This window comes from Harpia harpyja, chromosome 11 (assembly GCF_026419915.1).
Source record: "Harpia harpyja isolate bHarHar1 chromosome 11, bHarHar1 primary haplotype, whole genome shotgun sequence".
Lineage (NCBI taxonomy): Eukaryota > Metazoa > Chordata > Aves > Accipitriformes > Accipitridae > Harpia > Harpia harpyja.
Window position 1 is genome coordinate 12,430,533 of NC_068950.1, and position 27,823 is coordinate 12,458,355.

At 40.5% G+C, this 27,823-nt stretch overlaps 1 protein-coding gene across 2 annotated transcripts in view; it reads left to right on the forward strand.

Annotated features, from left to right (window-relative positions):
• Nucleotides 1–27,823, forward strand: part of C11H1orf21 (chromosome 11 C1orf21 homolog) — a 128,444-nt gene that overhangs the window by 54,669 nt on the left and 45,952 nt on the right. For both annotated transcript variants that reach the window (XM_052801356.1, XM_052801357.1), the window contains exon 3: nt 22,114–22,208. In XM_052801356.1, the coding sequence (XP_052657316.1) occupies nt 22,114–22,208 (95 nt within the window). The remainder of the gene's footprint in view (nt 1–22,113; nt 22,209–27,823) is intronic.

Genomic DNA, 27,823 nt, shown 5'->3' on the forward strand with positions numbered 1-27,823 from the left:
TTTTTCTGATCAGTAGTTTTTGTTTGGCTATAGGTGTCACTTTGAATCCAGAGACTGTTTTCTGAACTGCTCATAGTGGTGCAGTTCTGCTTCTGTTCTTCCTCAGAGCCTCTAGATGCTTTTTTCTTCTTGCCTGGTGATGGCTGGTTGAAGCCAAGTCTATTGACTATTTGAGAGATCATTGCTTCTGTGAGGATTTTTTTTTTTTTACTTTCAAAAGTCACTGCAGGTTAAGATTCTGCTCCACTGCCTTATTTTCTCCCAAGCTATTAACCTTTTTTTCAGTTGAGCGGTCACATTGAGCCAGGTGTTCACTGTAAATTTGAATTTCTAGTTTTTAAAACCAAGAAATCCACCATGAAACCCATGAATTCTCTGAGAACAAATTCTGGTTAACTGAAAACAAAACATAAAAATTTCCATCTTATCCCAAACTGTAGAAGGCATGCTGCATGTTGCTGTAATACATATTTAAATAATTGAGTTAGCAAGCCTATCAAAGGAGATGTTCTAGAGAAGATTGAATATAATATCATTATTATGTCTTGTTGGCCTCTAATGATGTTAAAATCCCTCTAATAAGGATAGTAATAATATATCTTAATTTGTTCATCATTCCACTTCAAAGCTGATTTCCAGGGCAATACATAAGAACTATAATAATGTAAATAGCAATGAAGAACAAAATGCCATGATAGAGCCTTGAGTGTTGTTGATTTCAGCATGTGTTTTAATGATATAATGTCTCTTGTAGATTAATTTTGTTTGTGCCTTTTTTAAAAAATCATGGGATGTTCATTTGGGGCGGAGGTTATTGACATAATTTTTTGTGTAAGAAAATAACTAGTAATGTGATTTGTTGTGGGGGGGGAAAAAAAAAAATTTTAGAATCTGTTTATTAATCTGAGAGGCTAATCCAGACGTTTATATGGCGCTCTTGGGTGCTTTGCAAAAGTGAGAGTAAACATGGCAGGTAAGGATCTTCTGGCAAATTGGGAATATCCATGCTGCAATTGCCAGATAGGATTTCTGTTATCAACAGCAACTTCAATTGCTAAACCAGTCTAAATAAAGCTGAACGCAAAGCACAATAGTTTATAAACCAGTTTATCTCAGAGCAGCTGGGAGAATGCTAGAAAAAGATATCTTTAGCATTGAGGTGTTGTAATGATATTGAGAAACTGGTTGCTTCACAAGCTCTAGTGTAGTCATCTTCACAACTTTTCTGGTTTGTATTACAGACCCACCCTTGTTTTAGAGATGGACAACATGGAGAAGATGTGTGAGGGACCTGATGTCAGATCACTTGCAGACGTGCATGCCCTTTGCTCTGCTCTGCTCTTCCTCACTTGTTTTTTTCAGCAGTTTTCTCCTGTGTTGATATTTCTTCCCAAATCTTTTGAAAATGCCATAGTCCAAAAGCCAAGCAAGAAAGTTAGAGTATTTAATGACGGCAAGTATTGACCTGTCCTGTATGGTGGCAGTTGTTCTGCAGTATCAGGAAGGCAACAACCAGTCTCATAGGGAGGACTCCTTTCTCTCACCAAAATTGAGGAGTTCAGCCTAGCCACCCACAACAAGTATGCTGCTCTGTAGGTGCCATACCTGAACTGGAAGGAGGTAGCTTTATTTGGCTTCTTGTTCACCAATACCACCATTTGAAACCCCAAATCTTTACCAACTCATCATGAGTTTTCTCATTTTGGTGTTTTCTTTCTTCCTATATGTTTTATGGTTTTGTCTCACTTCTGCTAACCCCTGCCTTGTGACAGTCAATTATTTCCTTCCTTGTGTCTGCTGTGCCTCATCCATGTGGGTATCTCAGTCTGCTGCCCAAGACAGCAGAGCTCTGACTTATTTTGATGTATGCCGTGTGCATTTGAAGTAAGTGCCTAAAGATGATAAAATAATTGAAACTTTTAAAACATGCCCACTGTATACAGAAAGAGAATAGCAAGAGGAATTTTGGACTATGACTTACCTTTCCTAAATATGCATTGTCACCTCCAAAAATATTGTGCCCAAACCTTGTAGAGATTGGTTTGTTTTGAAGGCTCTTTCCTTAATAGGCAGGCCTAGAAGTATCATCTTATTCAAAACTTCAGTCTCAGGTTGTTGCTCAGGACACTTCAAAATATTTTTGGGCCTGGCAAGCCTGTTCAGATGTCCTTAATTAATATGAGATAACTGCCTAAACCTGCCATGTTCCTGTGCACAAAATTCTGCACATCATCTTCTGGCCATTTGAAGTTCTGAAATTGTGAAGTTTTCAGATGAAACTTGAAGTGGGAAAAATATATTAGAAGTGTTTTCAGTGAATAACACCTTCCTGTTACCTCTCCCTTTCTCCCAACTGTCAGAAAAAAACCTCTAAAATTGAGAAGGAGAAATTCTTTCTTCTGAAAGGCAGCATGGCCATCCTTACTGAACTGAAACTATCTGGAAAGCCGTAGCTTAAGGAATATAACTTCTGTCATGTTGACCGTGAACACATGCTATGATCAGAAGGTCTTGCTGCACTAGGCTTCACCCAAACACCCAGCTCACTTTGCCTGGCAGCATTTATTTTATTGACTATTGGTCAGCTGGTTAGCACTCAAATAGTAATTGCTCCAGCTCATTTGGCTGTCCTGACATGCTTCTGCAATGTCAGATCTTACTCATTTTAAGGACAGTAGTGATTATGCATAAAGGGACCACCAGCACCATGCAGTGTCCTAATACCATACTGGATATTTTGAGACAATAATGTTTTTTAAAGACATTTTCAAACATGAACAAATATCTCTGGTACGACCACAGGCACTCATTCCACGCAGTGCTTAATCTGAGCTCCATGGAATTGAGTGGCATGTAGGCACCTGGTCTGAGGGGTGCAAAACTTTAAATATCACAGTGAGTTTCAAAGGAGGAGATTTTCATTGCTTAAATTCAAATTCTGGCTGATCTCCTGAAAGGGTAGCTTTCAAGTTGTTCATGATTTCAGCAGCTAATGTTACAAAGTAGATCTTGCTTCAATGCCTGAAAGCTTAAGAAAAGCAGATGAGTGCATTGCAGTGTAGGGCTGAAGTATGCGAGCATCTTCAAGAATTATACTGGACTCTGTTTTTCCTCACTTTTTTATTCAGTTGAAATTATATTTTTTTTAGTTTAACATCATCTTTGGTTTTATCCACCCTGTTCCAACCCAATTTGGTGATAGCCTGCTTTCTTATCTAAGGAAACATGGGTCAGTACTAAACATGTGTTTCAGGAAGTGAGCAAGAAGAATAGAACCAAAAAATCCTTTGGTGTTATGTTCATTGTGTTTGTTATCTAGGTTTATGGTCTATTTGTGTAACTCTGAGAACACCCTTGGTAAGTCAATAATTTACTATTTTACTCCCATACAGAAGCAACAGGGTTTTAAAAAAAAAAATCAAAACAAAACCAAATCCTACCCTCAGGTTATGTCTGGAGACATGTTAGTGATGAACGTGTGTAAAGAAAGTGTTTTCCACATTAATTCAAACTCTGTATTTTTACCTTTTGTGAGTAAAAGTGGCTCACCTTTATAGCTCTGTCGGAAAAGGTAATGCTTTTGCAGTGTAAGGAAGAAGCTGTTCTGGGCTATGGGTTTGCTCAAAGAGTGGTAGGAAGACAAGCTCTTTATTCCACCCCAGTAAGTAAATATAGAAATATATAAAGAATATAAAATGAGCCTTTTGTAGAAGGTGTAATGGGCCAGCATCTCTCCTGGAGCAGGAGCAGGGTTGTCCCACGAGTGCACATAAGCTGGGAGCTGAGGGTGACCCCAGCGCCCTCAGTGCCCTCACTGATGGCGTACAGTCCCACGGGGCCTGAACATGGGCCAGCGCCAGGTGCTGGTGACAGGGTCCTTCAGCAGTCCAAGGCACGGCGATGAACCAGGTCCAGGGTCTATCCAGGGAATGCAGTGAGGAGCAGCAGGTGACAAGGCTGGGGGCAGGGCTGGGGACAAGCTAGAGCTTGCTAGAGGGGTCCATCCAGGAGACAAGGTACCTACAATGTGTGTTTGAGGTCTCTCGACCAGAGGCAGGACTAGAGACAGGCAGACCTGCTCTGGCAAGGAGCCCAAGCTTCTGCCAAAACAGAGCTCCTGGATCCATGGGCAGAAGATGCAAGTGGGGGTTTCGTGAGGCTGGTTGTGGCCTCTTAGTGCACTCAGGGCCCTGACAGCATCTATTAATCATGAGCTTTATGTAATGATTGTGATTGAACTAGCTCTCCCTTCTCCTACTCCTCCCCCTTTTGTTTTTACTTGCAAGTGGAGCAACACTGGTCTGGTGGTCCTTAGGGATGAGATCCGAGTCAGTGGAAAGGTTCCTGTAGGCTCCAGGAAGATACCTTACCACTTTTAACAAGATTGGTTTTCAACATCTAGTTTCACTGATCCAGCAGTGAAGAAAACTAGTTCAGAAGTGATGGTAGAGTAGCTCTTTAAATACCTGGGTGTTGGAAAATTGCTTAGTTGTAAATTGTTTCGGGGCAGTAGAGCAACAGTGGTTGAAGGCATTCCTCCATCAGGTGTAGTAATCCCCGTGCAACGCAACTCTAGTGATAGTGGTGGGATTCCTATTCAGGGAGAGTTAAAGAGCTTGTCCCCACCCTGCAGTGCTGTATACACTATGATAAATAAACTCTCTTTTGATAGCACTCTGGAGTCTATCCGGACTGGGCACGACCGAGCTAGCAATTATCTGAACGTGGATAAAGACTTGTTATACTTCCCTGTTGCTATCTTCATCTCTCACGCAGCAGTTGCCACCTCTCTCATACCATGGACCTTATAGTTACAGAAGCTTTTTGTTAATTTTAAGTCAAAATACAAAAAAAGAAGAAAATGCTGACCCTTGGAAGCTCATCACATCCACCACTGGTGAGCAAGCCTGTGCTAGGTAGCAGGTCAACTGAGCAGATGCACAGAAACAAATGGCTTGTCCTTACATGCTGGAGGACTGTTCTCAGTCATTGGTAGAGTAAGGTTTTGCATTGCTACGCCCTCAGCTACATTGCTCCTGCTTTGGGGAGGCACTGCATTTATATCAATTGAGTGGATGATTTGCCGGATAAAGCCTTCCCGTTCTTAGTCATGACTTCTCCTGGCAGGAAGCAAAAAATGAGCAATAAAGAAAAATAGTGCATATTTGGAGTTCTGTTTCCTATTATTTTAGTTCTTTAATTTGAAAAAAAATCAGAAAGACCCTAAATGAGATTACTTTCCCAAATGGATAGCAGATCTTTGCAATATAAATGTTGCTGAGGTTTTCCTACCTGTAAGCAGAGAACAAGTGACTAAATTTAACAAAACAAATTCTTATTTTTTGTTGCTGCTTTTTGAGATTGTTGTATCCAGTGACTAAGCTGGTATAGTACTGTATGGCCCTTAGCTTAAAAAATAATCCCTGTAGCTTTTGTTTGCTATCTAGCCAGGAGTTGCAAAGCGCCTTTCTTCTTTGCAGCTCTTTTACCTTAGTATACAGTTCGACATCAAACATTTAACTTAAGCATTTAACTTAGCTTTGGAATGGTTGAAAATGTGTGCTGATAATTTTGCAATAGGAAAACTGAAGAAAGAGAAGATGACTCCTGCATATTTTTTCTTCTGAAACCATAATTTTATAAATTTTTCTTTTGTGTAGGAATGAATTTGAAATTGCTTGACACCTTAAAGAGAGTTGGACTTAAAGCAGAGCACGTGTCCATAAATTAACTAGATAGCCTTCAGACTCTATAGTTACCTTCTTCTGGCAGTTAATCGTCTTGCAATGTTTACAACCCTTTGTCATGGTATTAGGTGAGGGAACTATTCCGCAAAGTCATTCTACTTAGTGTAAGTGCACTGTATTTATACAGACATTCTCTGGTACAGCTACTGTTTGTTATCTGCTTTGCAGCGATGCCTGGGTTTCCAGCCTGGTATCTGCTGGGTTTGGCATGATACACATGCAGTCAGACTTGGCACCTTTAGTGGGGATTTATAGTATAAAGAAAGAAGGTGAACCAAGGTGGAGAAACAGTTGTTATCCCCATTTTGGAGGGAGAAATTAATCACAGGCAGGTCATAACTTCCCTGCTTCTTAGTTTAACGTAAGCTTTCACCTTTTGAAATCTGCCTGTCAGTGTCAGAGCACCTGAAGGAGATGTACCAGAGGATGGGGGGCTCTGAGGGCACACCCAAGTCTCTGCAAGCAGTTGATATGTGGAGAGAGTTAACGTAGTTTTATTCTGGGGAATGACCCTTCCCACAAGCTGTTTAGCTTCATGAAGAGTATAGTCAAAGTTGAATACAAATAAAGTGCATGAGGTATGCATTTCACAATTGCATTAGTGTACTATAAATAGGGGTATGCATCTGCCTTTGGTATTTGCTAGAAAGAAGCCAGGATGTATTTTCTGGCAGCCTTGGTGCTGGAGGAAATCCGTTTATTTTATGGTACAGACAAACTTTTTTTTTTTTTTTTTTACTTAATCTTTTAAAGACAGAATCCTTGGCATTCATTGCCTACCTCTAGGTGCAAACGAGGAGAAATCATGGTAAAAATGCCACATTCTTTCAATTACTGCAGTGTTCCTTTTGTCATTTTCCAAGTCTTGTATTACTTGGCCACAAAGTAAAAAAACCAACCAACCAAACAAAAAAACCCAACCCCAAAGACTGAAATTTGGCCATGAAATCCTCAGTCTGGGGGGTAATTCTCTGATTCCCCAGGTAAGCCTTGTGAAGCTGCATGGATGCGTATTCATTTCAGTAGCACAAGGCTGTAATTTTACAGTAGGAGTGTCTACTGGTAGAAATACCTATCAAATACAGGGAAAAGATACCTGACCAGTAAGTATTTGTGTACCCTCACATGCACAGCCAAAGATGCCTTTACAGGTTAGTTGCTGTGAAACTTCAGTTTCTAAAAAGCTGCTGAAATGCTTCGTTGTCCTGTGTGCTCGGACTACAGCGCAACATCCGTGTTCTAATGTAGGAGGCATTTTTCCATTGGGTGCTTCTCCAAAACACTGAGACGTAATGGGTATTTTAAATAAATCCTATAACACAGCAGTCGCATGTTGTCCCGGTCCGAGGCCCAAGACTGACAGTGTTCTGTCTTGAGCTTGCACCCGAAAAAATTGGAAAATTTGGAAATGTTGAGATTGCTGCATCATGGACTTATAAAAAACAAAGCCTGGCTTCTGCTGAGTGGGTGTAATCGTGCCCTGCCACATGCCTTTTCTTCTTATCTGTATGGGGGGGGCTTTGGCAAAAAGGATCAGGTTTAGGGTGCTCTTAAATTATATATTTCCTTTCTGTTCTTGTAACGTGAGTGCTGCAAGGGGCTGTTCAGGCGATAGAGGCACGGAGCACTACGTGTTCTCCAATACTGGGAAATAGCATGAAGTCGCCTTTGTCTCAGGATTTATGGTTTAAGGAGTGATCTTGGCCTATTCAAAGGGAAAAAAGGGGGTGTAGATTTTTTTCATGGAAGTCTCCTAAATTGTTTTAATGGTTGTATTTATTAAAATTACACACATTTTATTCCCTGTACTTTGTCATCAAGTATATATCAAATTTGTAACTGTAGGAACTGGGTGGATCTTGAGATCTTCTTAGGCTGAAAGTGCTCGTTGATATAAGTGCTCTAAGCACACATTTCTTATTTTGATTTTTTTTTTTTTAGCCATTATTAAAAACTTCCTTTTCTCACATACTGATATTTTGCTTACTTTTTAAAAGTGTTGCCCAAAGGAAAGGGGAGGAGGCGTGGAAAATCACTAGCTTTTTTTAAATTTCTTTTTCTTTTCTTTTCTACCCAGTCATCTTTGCGCTTCCAGCATATCCTAAATGTGCGTGTTTGTGTATTATTTGCACGGAGTGGCTTTGATGTGGTTGCAAGACAGCAGGCAGCAAATGGGGACGAGTACTTCTAGTCTCATAAACAGGTTATGTTCGTGATGACAGCAGGGACAAGGGAGAAGATCATTAATGATACGAGACGGCATGGAAGAGCACTGACTACATGCTGCAGAGAATTGGGAGTTAATTTGTGGCTTGGCATATATAGTGAGATGGAGATATTAAACCAGACATCTCCTGTGAGTGGACAGGGCTGTGAGCCAGGCAATCCCTCACTACCCAGTGTTGCTCTGGTTCCAGGAATTTCTTAGGGTGTTCTCATCATTACTGTTGATTGCTTGAACGATATGCCTCCATTGGTGCATGTGGGTGGTAGGTGTTTGCTTTTGGGGCTTTAGATAAAGCTTTTGCAACATGGATGCTGCTCAGGGAAGTAGGCATCTTTCAGAGATAAGAAATTAACTCTGAACATTGTAACCAGAGTAAAATATTAATCTTTCCTATAGGCTAATTTTGTAGCTTTTCGGATGGCCTGTAAGTAAAGTAATATAATTAACTTTTGTATCTTTTGCATCTGGAAATGTGTGCTGTATTTTATAAATGAAGTTTTCATTAGTCTGCCCCTCCCCTCTTGGTTTACAGAACTACTAGCAATGAGGGGACATTTGTGATTATCATGAATCTCCAGTACGTTACTGGTCCTGGATAATTATTCTGTCCCTTTCACAATGCAATTAATAAAAATGAAATAACTGTTGATTTACAAATATTCTTTGAGGTACATGAGCAGTGAAAATTTGATAGACTAATATTAATAGAAGAAAGGTACTATGCCAGAAAGGTTGTGAAAATCCATTTCGAGTCAGACGTTGCAGGGCACCAATCTCATTTAATATTGAGACCGATTGAGAATGGCATTAATTCTTAAGTAAAGAGGAATCGGCTTTTTTATTGACAAGGAAACCGAAGACACCTTGTCATGTATTTGCAATAATAGGAATTTGGGGGGGGGTGGAGTGATAATGACTCTTTTTCTTTCGGGGAGCTCTTGGGGCAGCTCAGTTCAGGTGAGCTTTTGGTGTCTAGAGCAATTGGTCAATACGTTAGTGGGGCTGTAAGGAGCAGGACCTTCATTGCTGTACAAGGGATGCTCACAGTAATGGTCAGTTAGGTATTTTTTCTGGAATCTGAAGAGTCCCGGACAGGTTCTGTGTTAAATGTTTTGCAGTGAAGTACGTAGACAGATGCCGGCTAGGTGAGAGTCAGCAGAGATTGGGAGTTTCATTAATGATGTTGAAAAACCTGAAAAGAATTAAATATTTAGTGCTTGGTGGGTTTGTTTTTTTTTTCCCCTTTCTAAGGGAGAATTTAAAAACGGAGCAGTAAAATGGAGTTGAAGTAGCTTTTCTGACCTGGCTGTGCTGTGCTGTCTAGATTGGCCAAGGTGACAACTTTTGGGTTGGTATCAAGACAGTTTCCAGGATGTGACGTGGAGAAGAGGGAGGATGGCACCTGCCTCTCCTCCGCAGCCGAGGAGGACTTACCATCACCGCCTACAAGCTTGCTAGGTTTTTGCCACCTAGTTGGATCGTAGGAGAAGGTTTAGCCCTTCTTGTGTTGTGGTTTATGTTACATTTGCAGGTTTGCTCCCTCGCCGTTCCTCTTCTCTCTTGTCTCTCCCTTCCACAACAAAGAGGTTTATGGCATCAAAGCCAATTCTTCGAGCTTTGCTATTGCAGTTTCTGAGTGGCAAAAAGTGTTTTCTTGAAGGCAGGGTCACAGAGTTTTGTTTAAAAATAAGTTTGTGGTGTTCAAATGTAGTAAACGATTGGAAATACTGAACTTCCAGCTCCCTCAAGATGCAGGGAGGCCTGTGTGGGGCTGGCCCTGTGCTGCTCCCATCATGGTCTGGGGATGCTGGGGCAGGACTGTGTAACCTCAATCCAAAAACCTACCTGATGTCTTCTTACGAACAGCAGTATTTTCAAGGCACAGACCCTTTGTTTTTCTCCTGTCTGTTCCTTTAATTAATCTCTCTGCTGTTTGTTTCCTCTCCTGCTTTCATTTCTCAATTTGATCTTTTTAGTGGGCTAGATAATTGCATTTGCTGAGTATCCTTCCTGCTGAGCACCGTGGCTGTAATCTTTTCCACCTGAGAAATGGTTTCCTTTGAACAACCTGGTGTCTGGCTCAAAGTTATGTGTTAATTAAATTAAAAAAAAAAAAAAAGAGGGTAAAAAAAAGTGTGTGTATATGTATATATAGAGAGTTACATAGTTTCAGCAAGCAAAAATCTGGGTAGCTGAAAGATCGTTATGAGTGCACACCACGAGCACTGTTTTTTGGCTTCTTAATTACAGATGAGTGCATGAAAGTCTCTAATTATATGATCACGTGGCTGTTTTTTCAATACCATCTTATATATGGAGTTTCCTCAGATCTTATATATGAATGGGTGTCTAAAAGATCTGGAGATTGTATCATTAAAGACAGTACAAGCGAGGCAGAAATTGTGTGTTTAGCAGTAACTGGATTTTAGGATGTTGAGATTGTATTTTTAAGTCTTTTTCTGAGGTAATGAAATGGCCTCTAAGGTTGTGGTACGTTTCCCCATGACTGAACCAGCCGCTGGCAGTGTGTACCTGGCTGGAGGGTTTTGTTGGTGGAGTTGGCCAGAGGGTCGCTGACCTTCTTGTCAGGGAGCCATGATGGAGCAGAGCAGCAGCAGAGCATTGCCTTCCTTCATGTGTCCAGGAGCTTTTAAGATTTGTGATCCTCCCCCTACCACACGCACACACATCCATGAGCCCTCTTGTCCTCAAGAACTGTTTTTTCAAGTGGGTTTGGGTACTCAGTGTCTTCCACTTGTTCATGCGTCTTCCCATACTTCTCCTCACTTAAAGAGATTTAACCCTGAGGAGCATGGAGGAAGTCTGAGCTAGAGCAGGAGAAGACTTAGGTTTTACCCTGACCAGTGAACTGTCCTCCCGCCTCAGTCTGTAGACTCAGGGGGCTGGCCTGCGTGCAAGGAAGCCAGTTGTGCAAACCATGGTGAGTTGTCTTTTTTCTTCCACATAGTGTTAATGGAGAGATTGCATATGAAGCAGGAATCTTTATGGAAAAAATACTTCCCACAAAACAACTCTATTGATTGCACACCAATATGTATGTGTGTATATATTTATATATATTTTTTTTTTTTTCCCCTGCCAAAGTACTCCTCTGATCTACCTACCACTAAGGTAGACCTAGCAGATAGACTGTAGTGGGCCTGTGCCCCTGGTGCAAGGTTAGTTAACATGATCCTTTATGCATAATGTGATGGAAAATGATACGTACAGCTATAGTTTTCACAGTACTTAGACTATGTGACAGTCCAAACGTAGAGCCTTGGGAACTTTTTGGCCAAGAAGAAACCAAGTAGAAGGAACCAAATAATGACCTCCTTGATAGAGCTGCACATCTCCTGTGTACAGCGGGGTGTCTCTGCAAGTTGGGTACCAAATTAAAAAATTAAACCTATGGAAACAAGGGAGTTAAATTATGGCTTCATCATCATCTGGCACTTTATTAGATCAGAGGGAAAAGAAATCAGAAAACCCAAGGTACATAAACTGAGGCACTTGATGAGCAGCAGCAGCATCTCAGGTGTTGGAATGACACCTTCTTCCACAGGCAGAAGTCAGGCTGGGCCTTTGGTGGGAGAGGACAGAGATGCCCAAAGGATCGAGAGCTGCAAGCAGTTTGCAGCACTGGAAACTTCTGACAGCATTAATGAAGGATGAGTTAATATGGCAATATGAGGTTTTGTGCTTCTACAGCAGCAAAGATCGAGATGATGTCCATGAAAGTTAATGGAGTTGTGTTCCTGTCAAACCTGTTGGCCTCAGGGGAACACTTGAATGCTGTCATGACTTGGGCCTGGAAAAGGGTAGTCTGATAAAATAGAAGGGAATTTGCTAAAATTTTTCAAGTAAGCATCATCCTTGAGGGAATTAATGTTTCATAAAGCACTGGATGTGACATAGGGCTGTAGTAGGAACTGCTTGTAGAAAAGAGCTACCCCTGTCTTGCCTAGCTTTAGGGCAAGTGTCCTTCCAACACTGCCGAAGTCCTCCACATGGGGTCTGTTTTTTATTATGCTGAACGTCTCAATCTCCTTTTTTCCCGTAAAAAACCAACCCTAGCAGTCACATCTGCCTTGTGCAGAAGCAGTAGGTAGCATTCCTTAGGCACGTGTTAGGATTGTGTAGGAAGAAGAAAAAATACTTGAGGGCGGTCTTTCCCGATGTGCTGTGATCTGTGTAGTACATTTAGATATTTAAACAGCTTTTCTGTCAGATGATTTATATTTTGTTGGCAGAATTGGTGTGTTGTTTGTGCACCTGTTTTCTGTTTAATATCTGGTGGTGTCCACTGCCTCAGCTTCCAGCAGCGGCTGTATTTTCGATTGGATTAAGGTGAGGTAACTTCATTTGGGAAATCTGAATGAGCATTTTCAGATAGACATTTGAAAAAAATGGCTTGGCTTATTTCCTAAGCTGTTTTTTCTATTTAGTTCATATTAGTAAAAACAACATAATCACTAGGATCTAGAATTGCCTGTGAATTGATAGCTTTGAGGGTTGATGACAAAGGAAGACAATGGGCTGCTCACCCAAGGCTGGTTGATCTCCAATGAAATTTCACTCAACCCATATCCAGGTGGATTGGAAATCCACCCCCACAGCTGCGAATCTCAGCAATTAAGTCAGAATCGAAACAACCATGTAGAATCAAAAGAACCATGCAGATGCTACTTTCTTTGAGTGCTTGAAGTTGGAGCTAAGAAGATAACTTAGGTGTCCTCCATTACCTACTATTTAGTTGGAGAAGCAGGATTTTTGCAACTTCTTTTTCTAACTGTTGACTTTTTTTTGAATCTTTGACATAGCTTCTGTTGGTATCCAGGCAGCTGATACCCACATACAGTAACAGAGCTGGAATAATCTGAGTAGCTCATCTCATCCCTCCTGTGCTCCACAACAGTATGGACTTTAACCTGTGGCACTTGAGGCTGATGACTCTGATGATGGAAACTGCAACCACCCAAGCAATCTAATTCTAATTCTACTCCTTGACTGTCCATGCGGTTAAAGATTTTTCCTGATGTCTGGCCTGGCTCTTTCAAGAGTTAAGCCCACCACTGCTTGTGTCCTACCAGTGTAGCTGTGGAGCTCAGAGTATTCCTCCTTCGCAATGGCACTGTAGATGATGTTTGGCACGTTTTGTGTTTAGCATCTAAGTGGCTCACTTGCTGTTATATGTTTCAGTTAAATTGCATCAAAATCTCTTAGGATTTTTAACAAATATTTTTAGAAAGAGCAATTCGGTCCTTTATCTAAATATAGCTTTTAGCTTTCAAGTCTTTGAGAGCGGAGAGCACATGAATCTTTGATCCATGGCATTCCTCGTGGTCACAGCAGTAGGAGTACTTTCCACACCTGGCAGAAATAGGTATGGTACAGAAAAATTTGTTAAACAAAAAGTTCATATTTTACAGAATAGACATGTGTTTTATTATGGATGAAGGATAAATCTTGGCATGTCCTTCAATAGAAAGGAAAGAGATACTAAAGAAAAATATGGAACACAGGAAGACGCAGATGTGGTTAGAAACTTTCTTCTTGGTGGTGTGACTGAAGTACCACTTACCTCCTGTCTGATACTTGATACATCACTAAAAATAGAGAAGAGAGGCTCACCCATTGTCCCTGTTAATGACAGCAGAGCCAAATCTGTTTGTCCTTAGATGTCTGAAATGGGAATGCAATGTAAATCAGCATTTTATTTATTTATTTATTTTATTTTTTAAAGACTTGATGTTTAACAGAAGATTTCTCCAAAAGTCACAGTGGGTCCAGATATATTTGATGGAGTTACGCTTTTTTCTGGTGTTGTTTTCCTTTAACTGAGCCAGAAATAGCGACATTACCGATGTTGCTGTGGTAATGGCACTTATAGTGATGTCTGGAAGCACTGAAGAAATTTTTCTCATAGGAACAACCACAGTTTTCTTTTTTCCCCATATCTAGTAATTGTTTCAATATTATAAGTTGATATGCTCATTTATCACTGAAATCATTATTAATGAGTGCACTTTTTCATTGTCACATTGCCATGGCAACCGAGTGACATGTTTGAGTAGAATTATCTGTTTCCAGATGGAGATCTTCATTCATAAGATTTGCCTACTGAGAATTTTTGCAGCATATTCAACTTAAAAATTCTTCCTCCCTTGCCCTTCCAAAGAGTTTTGTGCTAGAGGCGTTACTGCTTTCTGGTTTCTATCCTGTGATGGATTTTGTGGTGGGTGTTATACTCGACAATATTTCTGGCTTTTATTTGTGGTTGACTTATGTTGTTTTTCTTTCAGTCCAGTTGGGCTGCTTTTCTTCAACTCAGTATTTGCTGTGGCAGTCTTGTAAACCCATTCCTCCTCCATTTGTGTTGTTGGAAATCTTCTCTTTTTATATAATATACCACACAATGGAAGACAATACTTGTTTTTTACTTTTACATGTGAAAGGAACATAAAGATGTATTTCTCGTTATATATGATATACCACACACTGAGTGATAGTGTCCTAAAATTTTTATGATACTCACTACTCAATTTTTAGTTTTGCACAGGAAAGCAGCATAAAGATGTTTCACTTTTGGTTTTGATGTAAGACTGTATTTAGGAAAAAGAAAAAAGATATTACTCTTTAGCAAGGTAGAGCAAGGTAAATATACATAGAACTTTGTATAATTTCCTTTATCCTGAACTTCTTACAGTTTTAAAGGTCTTGTTGACTGTCAGACTTAATTAGGTCCTACTTGATCTCGGTCGGATTCAGGATTTCTCTGGGTTCGTTTCTGATCGCTCAGACCAAAATATCTCAAAAAGCTGTATTTACTTTAGTAGAAATCAGAATGTAAAAATCAAAAGGTGAATTTAGCATCCTTTACTTTTTTAATTCCAACTCTTACCTTTTGAGGCAAAACCTGGTTAGCAGTTTTTTGCAAATACCTAAAGGTGTTACCTTTAGGGAAGGCATCAAAGGCCCATTTCTCCAACCTGTCTTTAATCTAATTTTCTTATTCACTTAAAGCCATTAATGACCATACACCCCACGACATACTTCATGGTCTGTCTGTTGCTTAAACACACATTCTTCTGCATTTGCAGTGCTTTCATCCTGACAGTAACTTTAGAACAAGAACAATCTCATAAATAGCTCAGAATTTGTGGTTTCTGAACACCCTATCTTATATATATACACCATATCTATAAAAGATAAATGTTATCTTCACCTAGTCAAAAAAGTCTATATGTAGTTTTGTCTTCCCGATAATAACATAATATAGTGCAAGACCTGTCTTCTGCAAATAATTATTTGAATTTAATTGCTGTATTTAGTGTATTTGAAATAATGACTGTTGTCGTATCTGTGAAGAGCAAGGTGTTACGCATCAGACTCATTTCTTCTCCGTTACGCCAACTAGCAGTGTCCTCCCCAGCTAAGCTGCTCGCTACCACCTTCTCCTCCTTTGCACCCTTTGGTTGCCCTTTTGGTTGACTGCTCATTGCAGTCAACAGTCTTGGCTGGGAACGTGCTAAATATTGACTGGTCCCATTGCTTTCAGGAATTGTTCTGCATTTCTCATGTCAGGTCTCCACTTGAACAGACTTGTGACAGGCCCATAAAAATGAAGACATTTTACAGCTTAGATTGATCCAGGGGGGAAAAAAAAAAAGGGAGTTCAACGTGAATGTGAAGGGTAAAATTTGTGTCATTGAGTACTGTAAATGCTAGAGGGAGACCTGTGAGCAAAATTTAGTGTTTCTCCTCAGATAGAAGGAAGGTTGCAAGTATAAATATCAACATTTTATCTGTGATTCAGGCAGTTACTTATAATTAAGCAGCCTAGTTAAATGACTATTGAAATTAGTTATAGGTGGGGTTTTTCCTCAGTGCCTCGGCTAGTTCAGAAAGTGGATGTTTCCAGGTATGCTGCCTCGTACCTGGGAAACTGTAGGGCTTGTAGTCAGCTGGATATTCCTCCTTTTTCTTTCTGTGGCAGTATAATTACTTAGCTGGTTTTTTCCTTCTTTGAAAGTGGAATCATATCTATTTATACCTGCCTCCAGCAAGTGACTACTCAATATGAGCTAATGTTGCCAATATGTTGTATTTTGCTCACTATTTTAAGGAAAATATTTTGTCTATGATAGGAAATTATGAGAGCTTATGAGTAATAGTGTTGCTTCAAACTTAACATCGCTGATCCAGTCCCTTCATCTCTGTGTGTATCTGATAAAACAGTTGTTCATGGCTCAGTCCTCTCTTCTGCTCCCATTAACTGAAATTAGGTTTGTCATTCACTTTCCACAGGCCAGTGCTGTGTTTGCCTGTTTGTCTGATGATGGTGCATGCACCACTTGCTCAAAACATGGGGATTTGATGGAGTTGCTAGCTGCTTGCCACTCCTGTCTGTTAATCATTTAGGGACTGAAGACTGGGTGTTGGCCACTCAGCCTGCTTCTTTCTTAATGTGTCTCATACCCAAGAGGTAGTCTCTTGGCCTTTAAGGCAGGTCGTCAGTTTTAGATTGTGTCAAATTTACATTGCTTTTTGCAATACAAGTAGAGATTTCTCATGCCCAAACACACACCATATAATAGAGCCATGACACTATTAATTTTGTAAGACACTTTCTATTAAAAGAGTAATTCTACTAACATCTACAGAAGCAGGCATCTTCTACTTTGACCTCTTGAATTTCTTTTATCTGTACTCTCCTAAGGAGAAGGTGGATTTCTCTGAAGTAAGACTTGCTAGTTGGTGTGGTGTATTCAGTTTGTCCCAAAAATGTAATGAAAAATGACTGGTTTATATTTGGAAACTTTCTTGCTGCTGCATGTCTCAGGCATGAATTGTCCAGGTGTCTGCACTTTTCCTGCTGTTGGTAGGATGGAGGGAAGAGTAATGCCAACTGTGCTATGCTGCACAGATCATTGAATAGTTATTGTATTCATAAGCAAAGTACTGGGGGGAAGCAGATTTACTAACACTGTTGTAAATATCTGTGGATATTACACAAGAAATCTGTTTAAAGCTCTTTGCCACCATTTCAAGGCTGCTTGATGCATCTGGCAAACAATGCAGCATTTGAAGGATCTGTGCCCGTGTTAAATGTGAATTTAAAATTACATTTTTGAGAACTTTTGTTGATGATGATCTCTAAAAAGACTCGTGTGGAGCTGAAGCTGGAAAGGAAGCATGGCCTAGAAATTCGCATAACCACGAAGAGTGGGAAAAGCTGCCTGGGCAGCTCAAGTATTCCTTAATTGTCCTATGTCCACATCGTAATCCTTACCCTCACCTGGCCTGACTCTGTCCACAGGTTCTCTAACGTCTATTCTCTTTGTGAATCCTACACAATTCAGGGAGATCTCCACTGAGGTTAATAGCAAGAGAAGGTCTAAGGAAAATGTTGGACTGATACTGGTTGAAGATGGTCACCTGACTAATAGGCATGAAGAAAAAGCAGAGGCATTGAATGTATTTTTTGCCTCAGTCTTTAATAATGCTGATAGACCTTGGGCTGCCTGGTCCTCTGACTCGGAGGACCACAAGTGTGGGAACAGTGACTTTCCATTTGTGGACACTGAAGTTGTAAGAGGCCAGCTGTATCAGCTGAACATTCACAAGTCCGTGGGGCCTGATGGGATTCACCCCAGAGTACTGAAGCAGCTAGCGGATGTTACGGCAGCACCCCTCTCGATCATTGTCCAAAGGTCTCTGGAGCCTGGGGAGGTCCCTGCTGACTGGAAGCTAGCCAGTGTTACTCCAGTCTACAAAAAGGGCGTGAGGGAAGACCCAGGGAACTACAGCCCTGTTAGTCTAACCTCAGTTACCTCAGTTCCTGGAAAAATTATGGAGAAGATTATACTGGGTACTATTGAAAGGCATTTAAAGAATAATGCAATCATTGGGCACAGTCGACATGGGTTCACAAATGGGAAGTCCTGTTTAATTAATTTGATATCCTTCTATGATAAGGTCACCTGCCCAGTGGATGAAGGGAGGGCGGTAGATGTAGTTTTTCTGGATTTTAGTAAGGCCCTCACAGCATCCTCCTGGACAAGTTGTCCAACTGTGGGATGAGCGGGTTCACGGTGCGCTGGGTGAAGAACTGGCTGAAGGGCAGAGCTCAAAGGGTTGTAGTGAATGGGGCTACATCTGGCTGGCGACTGGTCACCAGCGGTGTTCCTCAGGGCTCAGTGCTAGGGCCAGTGCTGTTCAATATGATTATCAGTGATCTGGATGCAGGAGTTGAATGCACCATTAGGGTGTTTGCTGATGATAGCAAACTGGGAGGTGCTGTTGACTCTCTTGAGGGACAGGAGGCCTTGCAGAGGGATCTAGATAGATTGGAGCATTGGGCTATGGTTAATGGGATGAAATTTGACAAGTCCAAATGCCGGATTCTGCACCTGGGATGGAGCACTGCTGGGCACAAGTATAAACTGGGAGAGGAGCGGCTGGAGAGCAGCCCTGCAGAAAGGGATCTGGAGGTGCTGGTGGGCAGCAGGCTCAAGAGGAGCCAGCAGTGTGCCAGGGCAGCCAAGAGGGCAAACCGCATCAAACACAGCATAACCAGTTGGTCAAGAGAGGGGATTATCCTGCTGTATTCAGCATTGGCGTGGCCTCACCTGGAGTACTGTGTGTGCAGTTCTGGGCCCCACCGTTTAAGAAGGATGTGAAGGTACTCGAATGTGTCCAGAGGAAGGCAGCCAAGCTGGTGACAGGGCTGGAAGGCATGTCCTGTGAGGAGCAGCTGAGGACTCTGGGTTTGTGTAGCTTAGAGAAAAGGAGGCTGAGGGGCGACCTCATTGCTCTCTACAGCTTCTTGAGGAGGGGAAGTGGAGAGGGAGGTGCTGAGCTCTTCTCCCTGGTATCCAGGGACAGGACGCATAGGAATGGTTCCAAGTTGCACCAGGGGAAGTTTAGACTGGACATGAGGAAGCATTTCTTTACCGAGAGGGTGGTCAAGCCCTGGAACAGGCTTCCTAGAGAGGTGGTGGTGCCCCAAGCCTGTCAGTGTTTAAGAGGCATTTGGCCAATGCCCTTAACAACATGCTTTAACTTTTGGTCAGCCCTGAATTGGTCAGGCAGTTGGACTAGATGGTCATTGTAGGTCCCTTCCAACTGAAATAGTTCTGTTCTATTCTATTCAGCCAGTAAAAGCAGCATAAATTTGTAAGTAGTAATGGTGCAATAATTACAAGAGTGTTGTCATGATGGTGATGATAAAGATTGGGAAGCCAGGTACCAGCAAGTCCTTAGCTCACACACCCAAACAGCAATGCTTGACAGCATTCTCTTACAATCAGTTACAGAAGAAATACAGAATTAAGTTTCCAACAAAACTCCTCCTTCCCATCTTGCCTCCATGCGATCGAACTGTATCAAACTTTCATATATAAATCTGATTATCAGTCATGGGCTCATCAGTGCACTGGTCCACTTGCTACAAGATATGATGTCTTCCAAGGAAGCATCCCTTACATGCAGTCTGCATAGGATGGTTTGCTGTGCGGGTGTGCACTCAGTGTCCAGTCACAATTAATCTCTTGGAATAAGCAGGAGACACGTTTCAGAGGTTATTTTTGTCACTGAACATCAGGACCTCCATACCTTACTCATTTTTTACAAGGCTGGGTTGAACATGCCTCTCTTCTAGTTAATGTGGACCAGCTGTGGGTTGTGCAAAGTTCCTTTGTGCTATTTTCTCTTTCTCATCTGTTTTCCTGTTCAAATCCCTACATACCACCATGGGAGTTTCATGCTTTTTCTGCATGTGGGTTTTATTGCTAATCACAACAGAGATCATTGAAGGAGTGAGCAAAATGTAAGTTAGATGTTGCAGTCAATGAAGTACTTCTAATTCTCAGGCTTTATTGTGTTCAGCCTTTTTGGTTTTATGAATTGTCACCTCCAGATTACCTAAATTCCATTTAAAAAAGAGACAAGAAATTTAGAGAAGTTGTTCGCATTTACTGAACTAATAATAGTCTTAAATTCTTCATCTGTTTTGAGCCTCTGCACCTGAGATGCTGCTATTTGATAAATTCACAGTTTTATTTAAACTCTATAATAAAAAAAGCATATAAGTATGGACTAGGCAAAATGCAAAACCATGTTATTTTTTTTTTAAAGAAGATTGGTTTTCAAAGTTAAGCTTATTTAACTTATATACTCTGTGGTTAACAGTTTTCTGAAAACAAGCTTCCTTCTAAATAATTTTGATTTTTTTTTTTTAACAATACAGTAACCCAGAATAATCCATTTGTGTTTTCTTTTTCCCTTAGCAAGTGAAATAAATTGCTTGAAAACTCAATGAAAAAGAATAAAGTTTGTGTGGTTTCTTTTAATTTGCCCAGGTTTTGCCTTTTATTCCCAGTGTACTGTGTCTCATTTAATTTTGTATTAACATTTTCAACTTTCATGGGGTAAAGTTTGTCTTCTGCATTATATATCGTGGCTGGAGGAGTGTGGGTACAAAATTCTTGGTGTTTTTCTGATAGATTCATGTGCTACAAAGGTAACTGGAGCAAAAAGCTGTAATAGGGGCTGAGAAAAGGCAGTGTTGGTACTGCAAGCACTCTTTTCCCGAGCTAGAAGGAATAATCACCAAAACCCTTCTTGTCCTACCAAAGGAAAAAAAACCTTTATTCAAGTTTCGGTGAGGCTGTTTACTGTGGGATAGCACATGTATGTTAGATAATACTTCTGTACTGGTACTGGGAATTTATTATTTGAAGAGCTGAAACGCCTAATTGATAAATATTAAGGGCAAACCAGGAATCTTACTTTTCTTATTACTTACTTTCACGCTGGATTTCTATCTGGGTAACATTAATGTGCAGGAAAAATGGTGTCATGGTTTAACCTCAACCAGCAACTAAATACCACACAGCTGCTTACTCACTCCCCCCCCCCCCCCCCCCCCCCGCCCCGCAGTGGGATGGGGGAGAGATTTGGGGAAAAAAAGTAAATCTCCTGGGTTGAGATAAGAACAGTTTAATAGGACAGAAAGGAAGAAAATAATAATGATAATAATAATAAAATGACAATAACAATAAAAGGATTGGAATATACAAAGCAAGTGATGCACAATGCAATTGCTCACCACTTATCAACCGATGCCCAGTTAGTTCCCAAGCAGCGATTGCCCTGGCCAGCTCCCCCTAGTTTATATACTGGGCATGACATCACACGGTATGGAATACCCCTTTGGCCAGTTGGGGTCAGCTGTCCTGACTGTGTCCCCTCCCAACTTCTTGTGCCCCTCCAGCCTTCTTGCTGGCTGGGCATGAGAAGCTGAAAAAATCCTTGACTTAGTCTAAGCACTACTTAGCAACAACTGAAAACATCAGTGTGTTATCAACATTCTTCTCATCCTAAATCCAAGACATAACACTATACCAGCTACTAGAAAGAAAATTAACTCTATCCCAGCTGAAACCAGGGCAAATGGTCGGGGGGTTAGGAGTAGGGAGAGGAAGATGGTTCAGCATGGAGCCTTTTCTCTGGAAATTGTTGTATGACTGTGCATTGTGTACTTTTTGCTTTAGCTCAGTTAAAATAGTGCAGGAAAAAATGAAATTAAAAAAAACCCAACTGTGGCTTTTGGTGTGTTTTTTTTTTTTCTAGCTCTTTACTTAAATAGCCTCCATCAGCATTGCTTTTCAGAGGAGGTTTTTTCAATGCAAGGAACATCCATGAGCAGACTCTTCTCTGTAGTAACTACTGTATATTGCTTGTTTGCCCACTGATAATAAAAATCCAGGGAGGATGCAGGAGCAAAGAAATTGTTTTTATTGAACATATTATACAGAAAACTAGGGATCTGGGGGAGAGTACATACTGAACATTCCCCATTTGTGGTGCCATGACTATACTAGACCAGAGAGCTACTGAAAAATTTCTGGAAGCCAGAACTGGAAATTCTTACTGAAGCTTCAGTCAGGAAAAACTTCCTTGGTGTCAGTCACATTTAAGCTTTTGAAACTATATACATGTAATTTTTAGCTGCTTTGCTTAATTAGGGTCTTTTCTAGTCAGCTGTTTTCGTTTTAGTTTGGTTTTTTCCCCAGCTGTTGAACTACACTGGTTCAAATTTTTTTTTTTCTTTTTTTTTTTCTTGGTGCTCAGATGAGTATAGGATCAAACCAGTGGAAGAGGTCAAATACATGAAAAATGGGGGAGAAGATGATCAGAAAATAGCAGCCAGGAACCAAGAAAACTTGGTAAGGATTGAACTTATCGCTTATCTAATGAAATAATATGGCTCTGCTTTTGTAATGAAATATGCAACGTGCAGCACATTCAAGCTACAGCTTACACACAGCAAGAGGATTTTCTCCAAAATGTCATAACTCTCTGTGAAGCTTGCATAGGAGGTGCAAAATATGACTTTTTCCTGCTTGTTTTTCTGAATTAGGCTCCACTTGGATCTTGGAGCAAGTGCTTCCACAATTATGCTTGCTCACCTCCTTTGCAGATCCGAATATACACACTTTGAAATGTATTTGTCTATATTGCAAACAAGTTGGTAGTAAAACAGCAGTGCACTGCCATTGAGAAAATGACCTACTTATGTAGATATTATTTGCTCTGTGCTTCCTGGTTTTACATATTTTAAAATTCACAGGGAAGGCAGTTTGGAATAGAAAAAGCAGTATATTCATAACACAACAGTTGCAAGAATCTTTTTGTGTGTGTTTCTTTTTCCCTGATTTGAGTACCTTGCCGGCTCATAGTTCCGCTTACGGGAAGGAAATCTCAGGTAAAGTCTTAGTACTACTTGAAATAACTAGGATGCTGTTGAAGCAGCTTAAAAATCACAGTAGAGTCATTCTGGCCTTTCTGAGAAGTCATTTCTTCTCTTCTAAAGCTGAAGGAATGTTTTGTAATTGGCTGACTGGGGCTTTGTGCAGTTTAACTTTTTGAAGACATCTCACAATTATAATAGTTGGGTGCAAAATTTCACATCTGGTTCCACTCATTGATTGCAGCTTTCCTTCACGTAGGATTGTTTGGTTTTTTCCCTCCATCAGTAAGACTGGGGGAACATCATCAGCAGAGTTCAGTGGAAACATAACCATTATCACCAGCTGAGGATTTGCCTTTTGCCATCATTGGGCAGCTCTACAAAAATCCACTGTTTGAGATTTTTTTTTCTTTTCCTTAAGATGTAAGTGAGCTCCAGGCAACCTGGATACTTTATATTCCATCTTCTAGACACGTGTACTTGCGTTGCACAACTACACGTCCATTCCTGTAGTAAATAGCAGAGTTTATTTTGCTGGCCTAACCTCATTGCTCAAGTGGAGGCTGAGCAGCAGGCAACACGATTTCTGCTTCAGTCTCCAGGTTAGGTATTTGCCGCCTGCAATTTTGCACTGCTGATGCTCCAGTGGAAAGCGCAATTTCAGTTTGCAGCAGGATTTGGGGGTTTTTTAGTGCCTCAGAAACATTGCTGAGAATAGCACCTTTTCTAGCAGCATCCACAGTGCATTCAGCTTTATCACCAGTGAAAGCACCTTTCTTCTGAACTGGAAAAAGTGTGACTGCAAGATTTTTTTTGCTCATTTTAGAGACCCCAGTGCTTTGTTGGTAAACAGAGAAAAAGGAAGAATGAGCACAATCCTCAGGGTTTGGTTTTTTTTTTTCATAAAAAATGGAAAAGTCTAGCAGGTTAAATTTTAAACTAGCCTTCAGCTGTAGTTAAAATTAGAATATTTGCAAAAGGTAACATGCCACTTGAATGACAACGAGGAATAGTTCAGGAAAGCTTACGTGTGCTGAGGTGACACAGTCGCTGAAGCTGTATTCAAAACTAAATAGAGATATTTTGCACTTTTGTTAGTGCCTGCTTTCTTGTAGCATTTAAGTGTTAGCCTGATTAAATTCAGGAAGAGACGTTTCTACAGCACAGTGCTTATTATTTTATTATTGACACATCACATTTGATGGGAGCAGTGGGTTTGTTGGAAAACATAACTTAATATGGAGTTGGAGGGCTGGTATAGCTCTCTTCTCTGTCATATCTATCAGGAGAAAAAAGACAATAACACAAGAAAGTCTTCAATCAGACAGGATGTATATACTTTAAAACAAAAACCATCTTGCACACCAAAAAGGCTTTATTTTCCTTTGCCTCATCTTACTATAAGTAGATTACATTGTCTGTAATGTATGCAGCTTTTTAATCCTGGGAATTGTCAAGTGCTCGTCACTCCTGGATTTTTTAAAGGGGTTTCACTGTTCGAGTTCTCCTTAGTAAACATATTTTAGTTCACTGCTTAGGAGATGGGTTAAGCTACCCATCACTCAGGCTTTAGTTTTCTTAATGTGTGAAAAGTTGGCAAGCGCTTACGTAATCCCGTCTTCTCATCAGCCATTTCCAGGCAACAGAAATTTTATTAACAAGAAAAGGCGGTGGGAGAATTGACCAGCTCTTTTCGCTCCTCTCTTGTTTCTTAATCCCGTGTTTCTTTATTGTCACAGGGCTGCTAATTCACATCTCCTTCAGAAACATGGCCCAGATGAGATGTATAACCTGAATGTCTTTATAGTCTGTTCCTTGGGAACTGTTCTGGTACGGGTTATTTTATCCTCTGATACTTGTGCTTGAATTATGTTATTCAGATGCCACTGAATTTTGGGGTCCCATTATTATCACTGTTACTTTTTTAAGGTATTTTGAAGTCTCACTTAAAAAAAAAAATCTCTGCTCAAGTGAAAATAAAACCGCTTTACTTGTAACTTAAGCTCTTTGATGTGGTGCCATCTCTGCCTTTGGTGTTGCAATTTTTCTGAGTCCGGGGAAAAAAAAAAAGGTCATGCAAGTAGATAAAGAGAATGGGAGGACATGGCAGACATGAGGCAAATTGTCATTTTGTATTGGGGTCCTGTGGTCAGAGTCCCAGGCTTTTATTCTGTTTAAGGAGAGAGCTGGGGAAGGGCTGGTGCAAGTGTGGGTATCTGTGGGAGAGATGAGGCTCTGTCAGTGAATCACCATCTTCTCAGCTTCAACCTGAGGCATAAGCAGGGCTCTAAACTTCAGCAAGGCTGACATTGTAAAGCAGAAATACTCCCAAGATGTATTGACAATGGGAATGGCTGTGCTAGGGCTGTGTGCCAGGTGAAACAGAAGATGCTCCATGTGAAGACATTTTCTGGCAGAATCAAAGGCCTCCTTGAATTGAAATGTAGGCTCTTGACAAGGGGGGGGGGAGCGGGGAAGAAAGGAAGAAAAGATTAAAAAGCCAAGCTTGTTTCAAACTCTGGCGAAGTCACTTACTGTTTTCCTGCCGTTCCTTTGTATCCATCAGCCTGATTCACTTCTTTACGCAGGTTGTTCCTCCAGTTCTCCACTTGCTGCTGGGATCTCTCTGGTCCTGGTTTCATTCCTGGTACCTCTGGCTCCTGGCACCTTCCTGAGCGTCCTGCCTGGGATCTCCATCCTCAAAATGAAGTCAGACACATTGCACTTGGTGGGGAAGAATCTTGAGCTGACAGTCACACATCCTTGTAGCCTGCAGAGAGGAATGGGATGTAGCAGGATTAGGTGCTGGAGACCTGGGATTACACTGCATGCTGGCACTCTGCACCACACACTTTAATAGCTGCTCAGCTAAAACAGGGACGTTTGGAGTCAAATCTGTAAAGAACTAGTAGACAGATGAAAGAAAGAAGTAATTTGTGCTATATACTATATACATTTTTTAATCACAAGTGTTGGGCTACATATATATAAGAAAACATGGAAATTGTGCTAACTTTCAAATGAAGTGTGATTGCTCATAGAAGGTCACGAGTGTATTATTATTCCTGGAGGTAAATAAGCAACTGTGATGGTTATTGCTGCATTCAGAAGCAGAAGGCCTGGCTGTGATGGTTTATTGGGGGCCTGGGTTGATGTGGCTGGGAAAGCAGGAGGGCTGGTTTTGCCCCCGGCAGGCTAGGCTCAGGCAGGGTTGTTGGCTCAGACACAGCCAAGACGATGCTGTCTCCATGCACAGCTTGGTGCCAGCATGCCAAGTGAGGTGATGAACCCCCATGTGTCAAAACTAAACCTCAACTCCCCGTGGATCAACAGCAGCTCAGCAAAACCCCACTGGGGCAGAGGTGAGCTCTCCCCCATCTTTTGGGGGGGACTCTGGGTTGTTTAAGGGTTTTATGATAAGCCTTCTCCAAAACAAAGAGAGTTTTACCAACTTTGAGTTTCCCACAAAAGCTAATCATGGCTAATCACATACATCACATACCTGGTTTTGTTACTTTGGAAAGCTAAGATGCTAAAAATCAGGAATTATTAATATTTTAAAAGGCTAATTCTACTCTAAAACATACCTGCTACAAACAGGTATCACTGGAATAAATAACACATTTTACTGTTTCTAAAGATCTATTAATTTTGTGTTTGGAAAGGACTCACTGTTTAGCTCTACACCATCATGTTAAATATACAGAGTACAATCATAACAGCCTATTTAACATTCATAATAGGACGAATTTAATTGTCCTCATTTCCATACTCTTGCAGCACTAATGGCTTTCCATTGTAAAATTTCATTGCCAGAAAAGGTAAAATAAAAAGGAGTGTTGTATTCATGCAGCTTAGCGTTGCTTTGGCAAACTTGATGACCTGTATCAGTTTTCCTCTGAGATGGTTTGTAATAGTGCAGATACCTCTGAAAGTATCAAATACCTAAAGCTGTATTTTTTTTGTGTTAGGTGGTTAACTTGATATTTATTGCAGTTCAGTTTTTAGATGTTTTTGTAACTTCTACTAATAGAAATCTTTTTCTGGTCTGCATTAGCACAAAAGGCTACTTAATGGGATTTTTATTCTTTGTTATCCAAACCCTCCAAACAATTGAGCATAATCCCCTGTTTTGTCCTGAAGCTCCATAGTGAAATTGCATGTTAAAGCTTGAGATGAATTCCTGCTGGAGTTGGAAGAAGATTGCCTCTCTCCATTGCTCTTGCTATCTCTCACTCTGCCTTTAATAACACGAACAATGTTTTACTCTTTTTTTTTTTCCCCAATAAGTATAAATTTCCACTCCACTTACCTGCAAATGTAATTTTTGTCAGCCTTGCATGCGCTGCTATTTCCTAACTGTGTCTTGAGCTTCTCAGCCCAACTGCTGTTCTCCATTTATCATTCAGCTCCATAATACTTAGTATTGCAAAACCTCAGTCTCTGTGGCTCTGTATTCAACACCAGTTATTTTCTGCAGTGATATGTTAAAAATAGACAGTAGTATCTGATAGATGAAGTGTATGAAATTAAAAGCCTAGCAGAAAATGAGGAATGAAACAACTAACAACTCTATAAAATGTAATATGTGAAAGTGAAGATATTGTGCATAATATAAATATTTAAATAGGTATGCAAAATATGTATTATAGATACATCAATCATAAACATTTTGTGATGTGTAATGCAAATATTGGCATATGTCTGAATTCCAGATCGATTTAGGAAAATAGCTTTTTAATTCTATTGCCAAGCTGCCTAATCTAGGCGCTAAAATAAATAAGAAGAAATAAGATAACTAAAAGAAATAAGCTAGCCGCCACTCTCTGGGGTTAAATTTATTGGGGGTATTTGTGGTGTTTTCCTTTCTATGTATGCAAAATACTACAAGTGCAAATTTAAGCATGGGAATACAATTAATTTGGTACTTTAAAGTGTTTAAAGGCACTGCTGCTTACTATTTCTAGATAAGCTTTGCATTACTATGTTTTAAGTGTGTAACTATATTTATCACAGCACTGTTGTAGTACATTGGTGAAGAGCTTTGTAAAAATTAAAATTAGTATCATATTAATGTATACTACAGTACTA